The following is a 15928-nucleotide window of genomic DNA, read 5'->3' as shown; positions in this document are numbered from 1 at the left end:
TAAAAGCATTCATCATAAAATTTGATTAAGTTTTCTCCTAAACAGCTTGATTTATAAAAATAAAGATTTAAATGAATATAAAAATGTTCTTTTATTCTGTTACAAACATTTTGATACAGTAGAGTCTTGATGAATAGACTTTCAATGTAGGGACATAAATTTACTCTCATTTTCAGGGTGAATTAACCCTTAAAGGAAACAATTTAAACACAAAAGGCATACGCCAGTTCTGATGGCATGATAACCTTGGATAAAAATATCACTGTTTTACTGTATTGTGATTACTGCTCTAAAATGAGTTCTTTTTAAATGTCTGGGTTAAAAAATAACAACTTTTTCCCCTTTGAAATTTTTTTTTTTAAAGACTTAAAATATTTTGCAACAGTAAACATGTCAGGTTAAATAACTCAAATGAATTATTGACTTCTGCTGTTTCAGAAACACAGATTTCTTTACAATTTAAAACGGCATCTTGGGATATTTTTTCCTGCTGGAGATACTGTTGTCCTAAAAAAAGTAAATAAAAATATACTTTAGATATTACAGAAAATTTTGGCGATTTTAGAACCTTGATTTTTCCAAACTGCGGTATACCTTGAAAACGGTTATCGTCCCATGCCTATACGAAACCTTATATCGTTGCAAACCAGAACATTTATTCCTCCGTAAAGCACAAAAGTAGTTAGTTAGCTGAATGACTAGGCAGCCCCTTTTTCCATTTAATAAAACCTAATGGTGTTGTGCCTTTCAAGTAATATTTTGATCAACTATGACTTAACCCTTGTGGACTGTTCAAATTTACTAAACATCCACTAAACTAAATGGCTGTAAAAATGAGACAGACAGACATGGATAGATGGATAGATGGATGGATGGATAGATAGATAGATAGATAGATAGATAGATAGATAGATAGATAGATAGATAGATAGATAGATAGATAGATAGATAGATAGATAGATAGATAGATAGATAGATAGATAGATAGATAGATAGATAGATAGATAGATAGATAGATAGATAGATAGATAGATAGATAGATAGATAGATAATTTTTTTTGCATAAATCTGTTAATCAACCTAAGTCCAGGGCAAAACTAATAAATTGTTTATTAAAAAAATAAATAAATAAATTAAAAAAAAATTAAAAATTCACACGATTTTAACTCTTTAATTGCCAAATTCACATATAATGTCACTGATTTGGTGAAAAAAACACACACAAAATGACATATTTTCAATATAACTGGATTTGTTTTCCCATTTATCAAAGTCTTGGACATGTGAACGATTATTAACAACAATGCTTTGATGCATTGTTAGATTTTTATTCCTAATTTACTGTTGGTGGCCGTTTTTGCTCCATTGACTTCCATTATAACCACATTTGATGGTGCATAAATACACAGTCTTTGTTTTTATTTACTTCATGTAGTTCTGAGAGCTGAGATGCATATTTTGATTTTCTTAGACATATCAAGGTAAAGGTCACTCTCACAGACACACACACACTTTAATTTGCTGTTATACTGCACTTAAAATATAGAAACTAAGCTTTTTTTTTCTTTTCTTTTTTTTCGCACACACCTATCTAAAGGGTTAATGGTGCAAACTGATGATCAACAGTAAAATTAACAAATTTGACTTCTTCCCAACAGGGAAAACCACCAACAATCAAAAATGCATGATTATTTTTTTTTCCTTTATTTAGCCAGGAGATCACATTGAGACAGTCCTGTCTCTTCTTCCAGGAAGACCTGGTCAAGACAGCAGACAGCACATAAAGTTTCACATAAAATCACGAAAAACAATACTACAAAATTACAAAATAACCATTCGTAAAAAGATCAGAGCATAAAAAACAATTACAAGTATCCTTTAAGACAGAAGATGTTTTAAAGTACTCAGAGTCAGAAGTGTGTCAAGATTAAGCTGATTTTGCAGATCATCCCAAGCCCTTGGAGCATAAAAAGAAAAAGCACGTTCTAACAGTTCTGAAAACACCCTTGGAACTGTTAAACGAATAGAGAAACCAGATCTAGTGTGTTAGTTTTTTATGTGAAATGTTATCAAATTAGAAAGAGAGGATGGTATAGAGAGCCTTTAAAGTAAATAAGTACAAACGTAATTGTCTCCTTTGATATAAAGATAACCAATCTAAGGAATAGTACAAAATACAGTGATGCATCCGTGAGTCTGCGCCTGTAGGTGACAAAGCATACTGCTGCATGATAAACAGAATAGTTTTCTAAGTAGTAACAGTTGCATGCATATATCGATGATCACCATAATCAATTATAGACAAAAATTTACACTACTAATTTTTTACGGGCCTTAAAAGGTACACAATTTTTTGACTGGTATAAGAAACCTAATTTTGGCCTAAGCTTTTTCAATAACTTGTCAATGTGTATATATCAAAGGCTAATATCTCATCAACCCAAATACCTAGATATTTATAAGAACTAACTCTTTCTTTATTATATGGTGTCATGTTTTTTTTTTTTTTTTATCAAACAAACGTGGTTATAATGGAAGTCAATGGGGCAAAAACAGACACCAACAGTAAATCAGGGAGAGAAAAAAAAGTAAATTAATCAAAAACAATGCATCAAACGCAATGTCCAAGATTTTAATAAAAGGTGAAAAAAAATCCAGTCTACAATTACTTTTTATATTTATATTACATCATTTTGTGCATATTTTTCACCAAATCAGTGACATCATTTATGAATTTGCCAATTAAAAAGTTGAGGTTGATTAACAGATATATGCAAAGAAATTTAAAGAAAAAAAAAACTAATCTGACGCATTTTTACAGCAGTTTAATGCAGTGGATGTTTTCATCCTGAACATAACAAAAACGTAGTACATTTGAGTGTATCGTTGAGGTTTTTTTTTTTTTTTATTCAAAACATTTTCTCAAAATGTGTCAAAATAAGATGTCACCAAAAATCATTCTGCTAGCTGAAACAGGAGTAGTTATGGCCAAATTAAGACTCAAAATCACCCTAGAGTGGATGAAAACATTCCCAACAGTACATAAGGGTTAAAGTTAAGTTTGTTTCTCGAATAAATCTCCCAAAACAGTAAAAATACAATGAGTTACCGTAAAGCAAACGTACAACAAAAATGGGCTACGTTTATAATGCTTAATACCACAATTAAACTTTAAAAAGTGGTTATTTTACTTACATTTAATATAAAAAATAAACGATATAATGAAAGAAAGTATGATTGGGATTACCATCTCCCTCACTTTCTGCCTAACAACTGCTTTATATTCCCTGAGAGAAAGAAAACAATAAGGAATTAGGACAAAACCGGCTTGAATAACATTAAACACTTGCATAATTTTAATTTATAGTGAACTGTATAAACATATAAATCTAGTCAAACATACGTTTGTAACGTAATTAGATGATAATTTAATCATGACGCCACGTTTGTCATAAATACGAATCAATATTACTCAAATAGAAAGTTTCAGACACAAAAACCCTCACACAGCACAATCTTGCCAAAGAATCCTGTCAAAACAAGTACATGCATCAACTGCACACACCCACTTTCTTACTCTTGCCACATAAATCAGCACATAACAGAAACACTTATATGGTTTTTACGACCAAAAACGAAGCAATTTTATATGGAAACTTACGTTAGCATGCTGGCTAACATCTCCAAACTCCGCCATTATAACGTTAACCACTTTCTTCGTCGGCGAATATGATCATACTCACTAATACCACTGTAGGTTGTAAATATGAGTGAAATGCTGCACATATATACAAATCATTAATGTTAAAAACATCAATTTTAGGCAGCATTTTGTTAGCCGGCTTGCTGTCTGGCTAACGTTAACAGTGCAAGCGCGCGACACAGATGAATACTCACATACGAGCGTGTTTAAAACGCTCATGTAATACGACAGTTTTAACTTATTAAAATAGTTTAGTAAACACTAAAGCATTAGCATAACACTTACCTTTTAATAAAGGACGAATGGAAGTGATAAAACAAAGCAGTTGTGAGGAAAATCCCAAAAAAGTGAAGAGCGCGTGCATATGGATGGATGATGAGTTGCATTGGTGGTGGTTGTTGCAGCAGCAGCACATAAGCTCGACTTGTTTGGTTGAAGCCCACTGGAGAGTTGCATTGTCTTTGTTCTTGCTGAGGCATTTCATTTCACACAGAGGCTCGTGCATTGGCACGCATTCTGAAAAGTGTGTGCCTGCAACAAACAGTATGAAGTGCTATCATTAAAGTGCATGCTTTTTAGATTAAAACGAGATTATGCGGAATAAAAATGCATAAGCGCATGGGGTTTCTGCTTAACTAAACAGACTCATAGATAAGATCCAGTTCGATGCATGCCCCATCTGTCACGTCAACCCTCATTAACACCTTTTCCATCAGCACACAGAGGTCAGACTGTAAGGTTAGAAGGTCACAGGCACTTTGGGGGATCAATATGAGGGATGGTAAACAATGGCTTGTCCAAACATTGGCTGTTGCATTGAAAACCGTGCAATTAGGGGGTTTAAATGATGCCTGTGAAGTTAACAGTTCACAAATTATGTGATAAACTATTGCTAACAGTTAGTTTTGTTTGCTAATGTGCATTGCAGTTGTTATTGACATTATAAATCTTTGTTAAAAGTGATCATTCACTCAAAAATTGACTTGTTTCAAACCATTTTTGCTCAGATGACATACAGAGAATGTTGAAAATCTGTAACCATTGACTTCCATAGTAAAAATAAACAAACACTATTGAAGTCAACGGTTACCGGTTTTCAACATTCTTCAGAATATCTTCTGTTCAACAGAAGAAAAAACTCAACAACAAAAAAAGGATTTGGTTCAAGTAAAGAGCCAGTTACAGCATTTATTAATCCTAGTTAAAGGAATATTTCACACACTCACACACACACACAATGAAAATTCTGTATTAATTTACTCACCGTTTACTTGCTCCGAACCAGATTTTTATGTTCTTTTGAGCACAAAAGATACACAGAAAATGTTTAAAATCTGTAAGCATTGCTTTCCACAGTAGAATAAACAAATACTATTGAAGTCAATGGTTACCGGTTTCTAACATTCTTCAGAATATCTTCATTTATGTTCAAAAGAACATGAATTTTCTTTTCGGTTTAGTCCCTTTATTAATCAGGGGTCGCCACAGCGGAATTAAGCGCTGCACATACACTACGGATGATTTAGCTTACCCAATTCACCTATACCACATGTTTTTGGACTTGTGGGAGAAACCGGAGCACTCGGAGGAAACCCACACCAACATGGTGAGAACATGCAAACTCCACACAGAAATATCAACTGACCCAGCTGGGGCTCGAACCAGTGACCTTCTTGCTGTGATGCGATTGTGCTAACCACTTCACCACCGTGCTGCCTTCAATAGAAAAAAAAATCTAACAGATTTGGAACAAGTAAAGAGTCAGTTACAGCATTTATTAATCTTTGCTGAAGTGATTGTTCACACACACAAAGTATGCAGTTTATTCATCCTTGTCGCAAATATTTTTTTGTGTGATCTATTGAGCACAAAAGGTATATAGAAAATGTTTGAAACCTGTAACCATTGACTTCCATAGTAGAAGAAATAGATACTATTGAAGTTAATGCTTACCAGTTTTCAACATTCTTCAGAATATCTTATCTTATGTTTAACAGAACAAAAAAAAGTCAAAAAATTGGAAGTATGTTAATTTATTCAGTCATAACTTGTTCCGAACCATTTTTTTTTTCTTTTAAGCACAAAAGATACACAGAAAATGTGTGAAACCTGTAACCATTCACTTCCATAGTAGAATAAACAAATACTAACGAAGTCAATGGTTACTGGTTTCCAACATTCCTTCATTTTCTTTTCGGCTTAGTCCCTTTATTCATCAGGGGTCGCCGAATGAAACGCCAATTTATCCAGCATATGTTTTACGCAGTGGATGCCTTTCCAGCTGCAACTGGTTTCCAACATTCTACAAAATATCTTCTTTTGAAGTTCAACAGAAAAAAAAAAAAAACATAAAAAATGTTTGGAACAAATAAAAAGTTTTAAAAAGCATTTATTAATTGTTGTAAAAGGGTAGTTTCACACACACACAAAAAATGAAAATTCTGTATTGATTTACTTGCCCTTTACTTCAAACCATTTTTTCTGTTCTTCTGAACTCAAATAATATACAAAAAAAGTTAGAAACCCGTAACCATTTACTTTCATAGTAAAATGAACTATTGAAGTATTGCTATTGAAGTCAATGGCTACCAGTTTCCAACATTCTTCAGAATATCTTCTTTTATGTTCAACAGAACAAAAAAAAAAAAAAAAAACTCAAAAAAGATTTGAAACAAGTTAAAAGTTACAGTATTTATTAATCTTTGTTAAAGGGACAGTTCAACACAAAAAAATGAAATTTCTGTTGATTAACTCACTCTTTACTTCTTCCAAACTATTTTTTGTTTTTTTGAGCACAAAATATATACAGATGTTGGAAACCTTTAACAATTTACATCCAGAGTATAAGAAACAAATACTATGGAAGTCAATGGTTACCGGTTCCCAACATTCTACAAAATATCTTATTTAAAAAAAAAATAAATAAAAAAAAAAGATTTGAAACAAGACTAAGTTACAGCATTTATTAATCTTTGCTAAAGGGATATTTTACACACAAAACACAAAACTGACATTTCTGTTAATTTACGTATCCTTCCAAATTTTGTTGTTGATCATTTTTGCACAAAAGACACACAGAAGATGTTGGAATCCTGTAACCATTCACTTCCATAGCAGAATAAGTAGATACAATTGAAGTCGATAGTTACCAGTTTCCAACATTCTTCAGAATATCTGCTTTTATGTTCATAAGAAAAAAAAATTAAAATAATAATAATCAAAAAGATTTAAAATAAGTAAAGAATGAGTAATTAAAATTTTTGGATGAACTAACCCATTTAATGTGGAATAAAAATACAGCGTTGTGAGCTACACCCTTATTTATGTGAAATTAAGATTAATAAATAATCTTTAAACAATCTCTCAAATTTTTATTGCATTAACAGTGGTTTTAAAAATGTTTCTATGGTTATTATTGAAATATTTTTCTAATTATTTGACAAAACCCCCATTAATAAGAAACAAAGCGTATCCTATGAAACAAAACATGACTAACAATTTATTTGTTGGATGCTGGAGAAAAAAAAAAGGTCTTTTACAACACAGGATTAGAGATGATCACGCTAAATTAGATTTATCCCCTCTGTAACCCTCAAATGCATTTCCTCATATTGATTGAACTAACATGGAGGGGAAAATACTACATTATAGAGTGCATAATACATTAGAAATGCATTATAGAGTACATTAGAGACACTGGCATGGGGCAGATCTAATAGACTGAATGAAAGCCAGCCAATGGATATGGCTTCTCGTAGACGATATGTCCCACAGCTAAAAAAGGTCATCGCTGAATACTAAAAATCTCTTGACCTGCACTCTCAAATTATGCTTTTAAAGAGTGGAATTTAAGGAAATTTCAAGTGGTTTGTGTCATTTTTGGTGGTCTGCAAACAAGCATTTAATTCCAGTCATCTGAAATGCATTGTTTTCTTTTTGTCCTGGGCTAGTCTGAGTTGCTGTCGTCGCTGTCTGAATACGCCCCCAACAGGCTGAGAGATGAACCGTTCTGACATGATACCGGCTGTGTGTTTGAAGATGATGACAATTCAGGTTTGACAGCACCTGAATGAACAGAAAAGATTGAGAAAGTTCTGGTTAATAGATCACAAAATTCAAACCTGTCAAGAAATGAGGCTGTTTCTCAAATAAATCTGTATCAGGTTCCGATGTATTTACCAACATGAACATACAGCTAAAGTCAGAATTATTAGCCCCCCCTGTTTATATATATATATATTTATATATTTAAATCATTTTCTTTTCGGCTTAGTCCCTTTATTAATCCGGGGTCGCCACAGCGGAATGAACCGCCAACTTATCCAGTACGTTTTTACGCAACGGATGCCCTTCCAGCCGCAACCCATCTCTGGGTTCAATTTATTTTTATATCTATGTGAAATAGATGTTGCTTACACAGCACTAATAATGTGAGAGCATGTTTTTGGCCAAGAAAGAAAAAGTAAAAATGACTAACATTCATTCCAATATACAGATATTTGTCAAACTAATTTTAGATACTATTACTAGTTTAACAAACTATTAAGATTAGGTTAAACTACTTCTATTATAAAGCCTCAATCACATTGCCCTTTTCGCTTCATAGACTTCCATTCATAGGCATGCGAATGCGGCAGACCAGAAACGCAAGCATGTGCGACAAGTTTCACATTTCACTGCATTCGAAAGTTCAAGCTTGGTGAATTCTTACATGCGAAATCATATCAGATGATTGCGTGAGACCAAAAGAAGATAATTTAAAATAAGAAATACAAAATATGGAGCAAACGCTCACTTTTATTAATGTCTAATCATACGGTTTAACCCCGCCCCTTTTCGCAGCACCGTATGACAGAATTTTGCAAGCACAAGCTCTCGTGTGACAGCAGCTTAAAGATGCTTTCACACCTGCCTTAATTAGTTCGGTTGAATTGCACTAGAGTTTTCCCTCTTGGTGTGGTTCATTTGGGCAGGTGTGAATGCAGCAATCGTACTCGAGTGCGCATCAAAAGCGGACCAAAAAAGGGTACCGAGACCTCCTCCAAGAGGTGGTCTTAGTACGTTTAAACGAACCCTGGAGTGTTTTTTTTTTACATTACCTGAAGGATCGTTGGTATTATTTCCGCAATGTATCGTTGGTAATATGACCATGTCGCAGTTTAGCAAAATTAGTTCACGCCTCCTCCTGAAGTGACGTGCGATGCATTAAAACATTGTTTTTCAGCTTCATTCTCGAAATGTATAGTTTGTCTAAAGTGATGTATGCAAACTATATAATATACTATGAGCAGGGATACATTCAGTCAGCGTAGTCGTAGCTCCATGGTAAAAGGCGACATTTTGTGTCTGCCGGTTTGTTTACCTGCGGGAGTTACATTGGCATTTTCCCGCACGTGAATTCTGACCAATCGATAAGCAGTTTAGGAAATATGTTCAACAAGATCTGGTGTGATGTGGATTGTCAGATGACTGCATTTTGGTTCTTTTCATCTTGTTCGGACCAAAGCCAGCAGAGTGGTGTGAAAACGACCCAAAGACGGCAGAAAGTGCTACAATGTATCATTTACAGCCCTTGGTCCGGACCAAATGTAATTTTCTTGACTTTTCCAAAACCTTCTGGGTTTTCTGTTTTTCCAAAACTTTTCCAGGCCTGGAAGATTCCAAGACTTTTCCAGGTTTTCCATCACCGTATGAACCCTGCTATTCCCAACTCTACACATTTGAACGAACGCATCATTTAACATAATCATGATGTTATCAACTGCTGTTTACTCCCTCCACACACACTCATTCTGTCCCTGGGGCTCTTAATAAATGATTAACTGACTAGTTTTAACAGCTCTTGAACCTGTTTGTGTGCCAGCAGCAGCAGCAGCAGCCGATGGTGGTGCAGCATGGGAAGGTTTACAGGCAGAATCTGCTGGTTTTTTCCTCACCACCAGAGACCCCAGAGCTCCCTTCACACCCAGACCTCCCACACTTCTGTCCCAGCTCTGTTTCTTCACCATTACAGACGACGAGCCCTGTGGAAAAATAACAGAGCAAAAATAATGAGAAACAGGGGACGGCGGGGCTTTCCCCCACATGATGACACTGCAGAGTGTTTTCATTTGTGTGATTATAAAAAATATATGTTTAAATTTATACCATTAGAGGCTGGTTATATTCACACACTGCTGTCACACAACAGTGTTTAAACCCCTTATAAAAGTGATTTTTGCATAACAGATCCCCTATAATGTATAAAAATGAGCTGAAAAAAAAAAAAAAATAATAATAATAATAATAAAAAAAAAAAAGTAGTTTTAAATCTCGCTCTTTTTTTTCTTTCTCTCTCTCCACCTGTGATGCAGTGCTGGCGTCTGTGGTGAGGATGTCCGTGGGTTTCTCAGCTATATGCTTCTTGCTTCGCTCCTTTTCGTTTTCTGCTTCTTCTTCAGAGTCTGAGTCCCTCAGTCTTTTGACCAGAGCTCTCTCCAACATCTCTCTGAGAGCAGAAAGACAAAAGTGAAGATTAAATCACAGTACAGTACAGCACTTGTACAATACATCATCTTGTTTGTTTTGGCCAAGAGAGCTTAACGCACTCCAATTTAAGAAAACACACTCAATTACAAAAAACACCAGCAAATTAAGAAAAGATCTTCATCAGTTTGACAACAAATGTGTTTTAAATCCTCATAACACAAACACATTAAGAAAACACCTGCATTTTCTCACAACACATGCTAATAGCACAGAACACAACGGACATGTTTCAAGGGGACCCAAAAACATGACGAACCCGGCTGGGATTTGTTTATTGTGCTGTGACTATTGCTCAGTGAAGTTGTAGGTGATCTTTGAAAGGTGAGTTTTTTTGTTTATTTTAACATCATGATTACACCATTCCCTATTCTTTTGTAGATTACTAGCCTAAATACCCGTCAGGGCCAGCGCGTCCATAAAGGCGTGAGGGTGGCGCCCGCAAGTTCAGCTTGCCCTGATAACCATAAGCTAAACAGCAGAGTTAGTCACATTTTTGGGTCCTCTTGAAACATCTGTTGGGTCACAACTACAATGTTCAAACATCAGAATGTTTTAGGTTAAAATGCATAGGAATATCTACATTTTGCCTTTAAACGATGTTATAGATTGTACACATTTTGGCCAAAATGCTGCAACTACATATCAATATTATTATTAGGGGCCAAGCACCGAAGGTGTGTAGGCACTAGGCATGGGCCGGTATAAGAGTCTGACGGTATGATAAGCTTGGATAAAATAAAATATCTTCTTTTTAAATGTCTGGGGATAAAACTAAAACTTTTTTTCCCCTTTGAACACAATATATTTTATTTTGAGTAACATTAAAAATATTTTGGAGCAGCAAACATTTCAAGTGAATCATTGACTTCTGCTGTTTCATTAGTTTCAAAAACACTGATTTCTTTACAATTTAAAACACCTCTGGGGATTTTTTCTGCTGGAGATACTTTTGTCCTTAGAAAACAAACAATAAAAAAGTAAATAAAAATCTTACACATACCTTAGGAACGGTATTACAGAAAGTTTTGACGGTTTTAAAACCTTGACTTTTCCAAACCACGGTATACCTTGAAAAAGTTATTGTCCCATGCCTAGTAGGCACCTATCATATCTGTTCCAGTTCTAATTATTATTCTTCCGGCTTTTTTTCTTCTTCGCCCACTTTGAGAGTCTATGGCAGCCCTATAAACTGTTAGCGGTATTTGTGCAAACTTTGGCACACTGATAGGCACACTCTCTAACTCAAACTCTCTAGCGCCACCACTTGTCCAAAGTTTCACTTATGTTTATCTTTGAACCGAATGGGCTATAATCAAAATTCTCAAATCAAAACTAACGTTCTTAAACATGCTGATTTGCCATTGTGCTCACGTGCTCAGCAGAAATGTCTGTGATTGACCGTGGGACACCAGGGACAATGGAGCATTTTAAAGCCGCGAAGATTATCTGGTCTGTTTATAAGCTGACATACGAGCGATCCACTGATGAATCGACTGATCTTTGCGGCTTTAAAATGCTCCAATGTCCCTGTATCTGGAGTTACACTCAGTCAACAGACGTGATTTTGGTGAACTGGTGACCTTCACGTCCAATTACAGTCATTTCCGTTGAGCACATGAACACAATGCCAAATTAGTTTATGATATCAGCGGGAAATTGATGTTTTTAAAATTTCAGTACAGATTGGTTTCGAATTCCAGTATTGTGACAACAAGATTGCAATATAATATTCCCATCCTAGTTATAATTTCATTTAAATGTTGAGAGTCTTTTTTTGATTTACAAAATACTGACCAATAGTTTGGCATATTCAGTTTTAAAAGCTCAAATATTCCACAGTTTAGCATACATAAAGCAAAATGAGAAAAGGCCTCTTGTTTCATACTTGGTCTCTTGCTCGTCTTCCTCCTGCTCTCTCTGCTTCTTTCTCTGCTCCAGCTCTTTATATTGACCCAGCATTCCCTCAAAGTCCACCTGCGCCTGCCTCTGGTTCAGCTCCTTTAGCTCCTGCAGGTTCTCCAGCACCTCCATCTCCAACTTTGAGTCACGCGTGCGGTTCTCCAGGACCTGTGACAACATTCAGAGAAAACATCTTTAGTTTTAGGCTGCACAATATTTATCGTTTCAGCAACAATATAGCAATGTTCAAATCCACAATAGTCACATCGCTGGTTCAGCAAAGACACTTCAGTTTAAGTTCAGTTTTAGTTTATTCATCCCTTAGGCAATTTGAGTGGGATTATAGTTGACCAGGAACCAAATTGTTAAGTCACTGTGAAATTGAACTTTAATAGGAGTGAAAGTTCTTTATTTGCTTGTTTGCTTTGTTTTCAAGGTCTATGACTGTAAGAATTTAATTATTAACATATGTAGTTTAAACAAAGATATTGTTTATACATTGAAGACCATGTAGTGTTATTTATTTAGATTTGATTATTCAATTTCTGTACCTGAATACACACATAAACACTTAATATCATAATAGGCAGGCGATAAGCCAGTAATAAGTAGGGGCAGTAGTAACCCCTTTGTACAGTTCAAATTGACTACCCTTTCACTGTGTTGGTGGCTGTTTTTGCCCCATTTTTTGATTGCAAAGCCATGACAGTAAATAATCTTACATTCTTGATTGTTGGCAGTTTTCCACAGAAAAAATACAAAGTTGTACACCTTTCCAACAGGGAAAACCAGCAACAATCAAGAATGCATGATTATATGATGTCATGCACTTAAGAAAATGTCCTTAAATGGAAATCAATGGGGCAAAAACAGCCACCAACATAACGAAAGGGTGGTCAATTTGCCCAGTGTTTTGTTGCATTTTTGAAAATTGTCAAAGCGTCTTCACAGAAATATGTGTCAAAATAAGATTTGTCAGCAAAAATCATTCAATTTGCTGAAACACAGAGAAAGTTGTGGCCAAATTAAGACTCAAAATCACCTCAGAGTGGATGAAAACATCCCCAAAAGCACACAAATGTTACCAAAAACTACTTTGTCACAAAAAGATGTTCAAAAAGGTCAGAAAAGACAAAAATTACTTGCAAATAGCACATCACAAACCAGCAAATGTATTTAGTATAAACTCTGACCTTCATGGGGTTATTGAGTTCCTCATCCTCTCGCTCCTGCTGGATCTTCTTCTCCTCCTCCTCGATCAGTTTCTCAGCCTGAAAGTTACGTGTTGCCCCGTGCTCCATGGCGTAATCTGTGTTTTCCGGATCTGTCTGTGAAACGCATCATTCAATTGAAGTGAACCAAACACAAATAATGTAAGGTTTGCAGGTTACACAGAGATGCAGCATGATGTACAGTACTCAGTCTAGTACCTTAAATGTGATCTCAGCCAAACATCTGGTGCATTTAATGTAGAATCTGAAGATGGGAAGCCCCAGGTAGAGCTCATTCTGAACGGTCTCCTTACGAGCGTTGAACTTCTTGCCTTTGTAAATGTACTCGCCACACGTTTTACACCTGCAAATCACCAAGAATTATTATCTACAATTTCCAATAATAAAACATATTTAATTATTTCCCTCACTTCCCAATAATTTTTTTTAACCTATAATTCAAATTATGACGTTACATTTTATTGTCATATTTGATAAAAAAAATTGTTGCTGTTGTGTCTCTTATAACCCAAGCTCTTAAAAATAAATAAATAAAATATAAAACGCCATATAATTTCATAATACACATTACACAAATATACACTCGCCGGCCACTTTATTAGGTACACCTATCCAACTGCTAGTTAACGTAAAGTTCTAATCAGCCAATCACATGGCAGCAATTTAATGCATTTAGGCATGTAGACATGGTTAAGACAACCTGCTGCACTTCAAACGGAGCATCAGAATGGAGAAGAGAGGGGACTGAAGTGACTTTGAACGTGGCATGGTTGCTGGTGCCAGATTGGCTGGTCTGAGTATTTCAGAAACTGTTGATCTACTGGGATTTTCATTCACAACCATCTCTATATAAAGAGCAGAGGACCACACCGGGTGCCACTCCTGTCAGCTAAGAACAAGAAACTGAAGCTACAATTCACACAGGCCCACCAAATTGGACAACAGAAGATTGGAGAAACGTTGCCTGGTCTGATGAGTCTTGATTTCTCCTGCCACATTCAGAAGGTAGGGTCAGAATTTGACATCAACAACATGAAAGCATGGATCCATCCTGGCTTGTATCAACAGTTCAGGCTGATGGTGGTGATGTAATGGTGTGGGGGATATTTTCTTGGCACACTTTGGGCCCATTAGTACCAACTGAGCATCTTGTCAACGCCACAGCCAACCTGAGTATTGCTGCCGACCATGTCCATCCCTTTATGACCACAGTGTACCCATCTTCTGATGGCTATTTCCAGGAGGATAACGCGCCATGTCATAAAGCACGAATCATCTCAGACTGGTTTCTTGAAAACGACAATGAGTTCACTGTACTCAAATGGCCTGCACAGTCCCCAGAACTCAATCCTATAGAGCACATTTGGGATGTGGTGGAACAGGAGATTCGCATCATGGATGTGCAGCCGACAAATCTGCAGCAACTGTGTGATGCTATCATGTCAATATGGACCAAAATCTCGGAGGAATATTTCCATTACCTTGTTGAATCTATGCCACGAAGGATTAAGGCAGTTCTGAAGGCAAAAGGTGGTCCAATCCAGTACTAGTGCTATCAGCACCTAATAAAGTGGCCGGTGAGTACATGCACACAGATATCAATATATTAATGCACACTAGTAAACGGTGCTAATGTTGTTTTCAAGTCATACTCGCATGTGATTTCAGACAGATTATTCAAAGTACCATGGTAAAATATATAAGAAGCATGTGACAAGCTGTCACTGTACGAATATAAAACCGACTTTACCTCAATATATGCATACATTTACATAAATCTTCTCACCTCATATTAAATGGTGCCATCAATCGGACCACATACTGACGGTCTTTTGGAAGTTTAAGTTTGGGGATTTTAGACGGATCAAAATCCGGAGGATAGTATTTCTGAGGAAGAACAAAGATATCGTCAAGTTAACGTTAGCATAAGATGACTACTACAGTAGTGCACTTTGTAAACACACTTATTCGAGGGTTCTTTCGAGATCATTTAACAGATGTATTTAAAGTGTAAACTTGTATTTTAAGTGCACAAGATTTAACATGCAACAAGTGCACCAGAAACATGACTTCGTATTTATAATTAACTTTTATTAAATATACCCAAACATTGCGATGCTAACGTTACTTCATTAGCTAGCTGTTAGCAGCAGTACTTCTTAAATCCACCATCGCTGCACAACAACAGTAGTTAATTAAAGATGGTTAAACTTACATTTAAAACTTTTCTTTCCGACATGTTTCTCTTAAATTGAGTAAAATGTAAACTAAGAAGACAAATTAACGCTCAATTGCTTGCTAGCACACTGATCTGGAGGTTTCTTCCTCGACACTGCCGCGGTGTGTATCGGTCACTCTCGCTCTGCAGTGCTGCCACCGCCGGCAGAAGGCTGGCATTACAGGAGACCAATTGTGGAGCTCAACCAACTTGTTTAGGTGCATACCGCCACCTACGGGACCGGGAAATGCAATTTCAAGGGTTCATGTAACTTTTATGGTTACAAAAAAGTAAAAAATGAAAATAATAAAGGATTCTTCCATTTTCCCCATTACCCACGCAGTCCTG

At 35.8% G+C, this 15928-nt stretch overlaps 2 protein-coding genes across 3 annotated transcripts in view; both read right to left on the bottom strand.

The window, feature by feature from the left end:
* The window catches only part of shda (Src homology 2 domain containing transforming protein D, a), a 31704-nt gene extending 27516 nt beyond the window's left edge, over nucleotides 1-4188 (bottom strand). The window contains exon 1 of one of the 2 annotated variants that reach the window (XM_056445661.1): nucleotides 3989-4188. The gene's annotated coding sequence lies outside the window, so the exon portion shown is untranslated. Of the gene's footprint in view, nucleotides 1-3661; nucleotides 3953-3988 lie in introns of those variants that run through there. The other variant, XM_056445662.1, reaches the window with a different exon arrangement.
* Nucleotides 4189-7172: 2984 nt separating this feature from the next.
* On the bottom strand, nucleotides 7173-15697 carry yju2 (YJU2 splicing factor homolog). Its single transcript, XM_056445659.1, has 8 exons — nucleotides 15578-15697; nucleotides 15149-15249; nucleotides 13561-13705; nucleotides 13324-13458; nucleotides 12117-12298; nucleotides 10046-10190; nucleotides 9552-9726; nucleotides 7173-7768 (listed from the first exon to the last, which is right to left on the bottom strand). Exons 1-8 carry the CDS (start codon nucleotides 15599-15601, stop codon nucleotides 7650-7652), a joined length of 1026 nt encoding a protein of 341 aa, XP_056301634.1. The 5' UTR covers nucleotides 15602-15697; the 3' UTR covers nucleotides 7173-7649.
* Between the last annotated feature and the right edge of the window lie 231 nt (nucleotides 15698-15928).

The sequence above is a fragment of the Danio aesculapii genome, chromosome 2 (genome assembly GCF_903798145.1).
Source record: "Danio aesculapii chromosome 2, fDanAes4.1, whole genome shotgun sequence".
NCBI lineage: Eukaryota > Metazoa > Chordata > Actinopteri > Cypriniformes > Danionidae > Danio > Danio aesculapii.
Note: the sequence above shows the minus strand (reverse complement) of the source record. Positions and strands in the feature narration are given on the sequence as shown.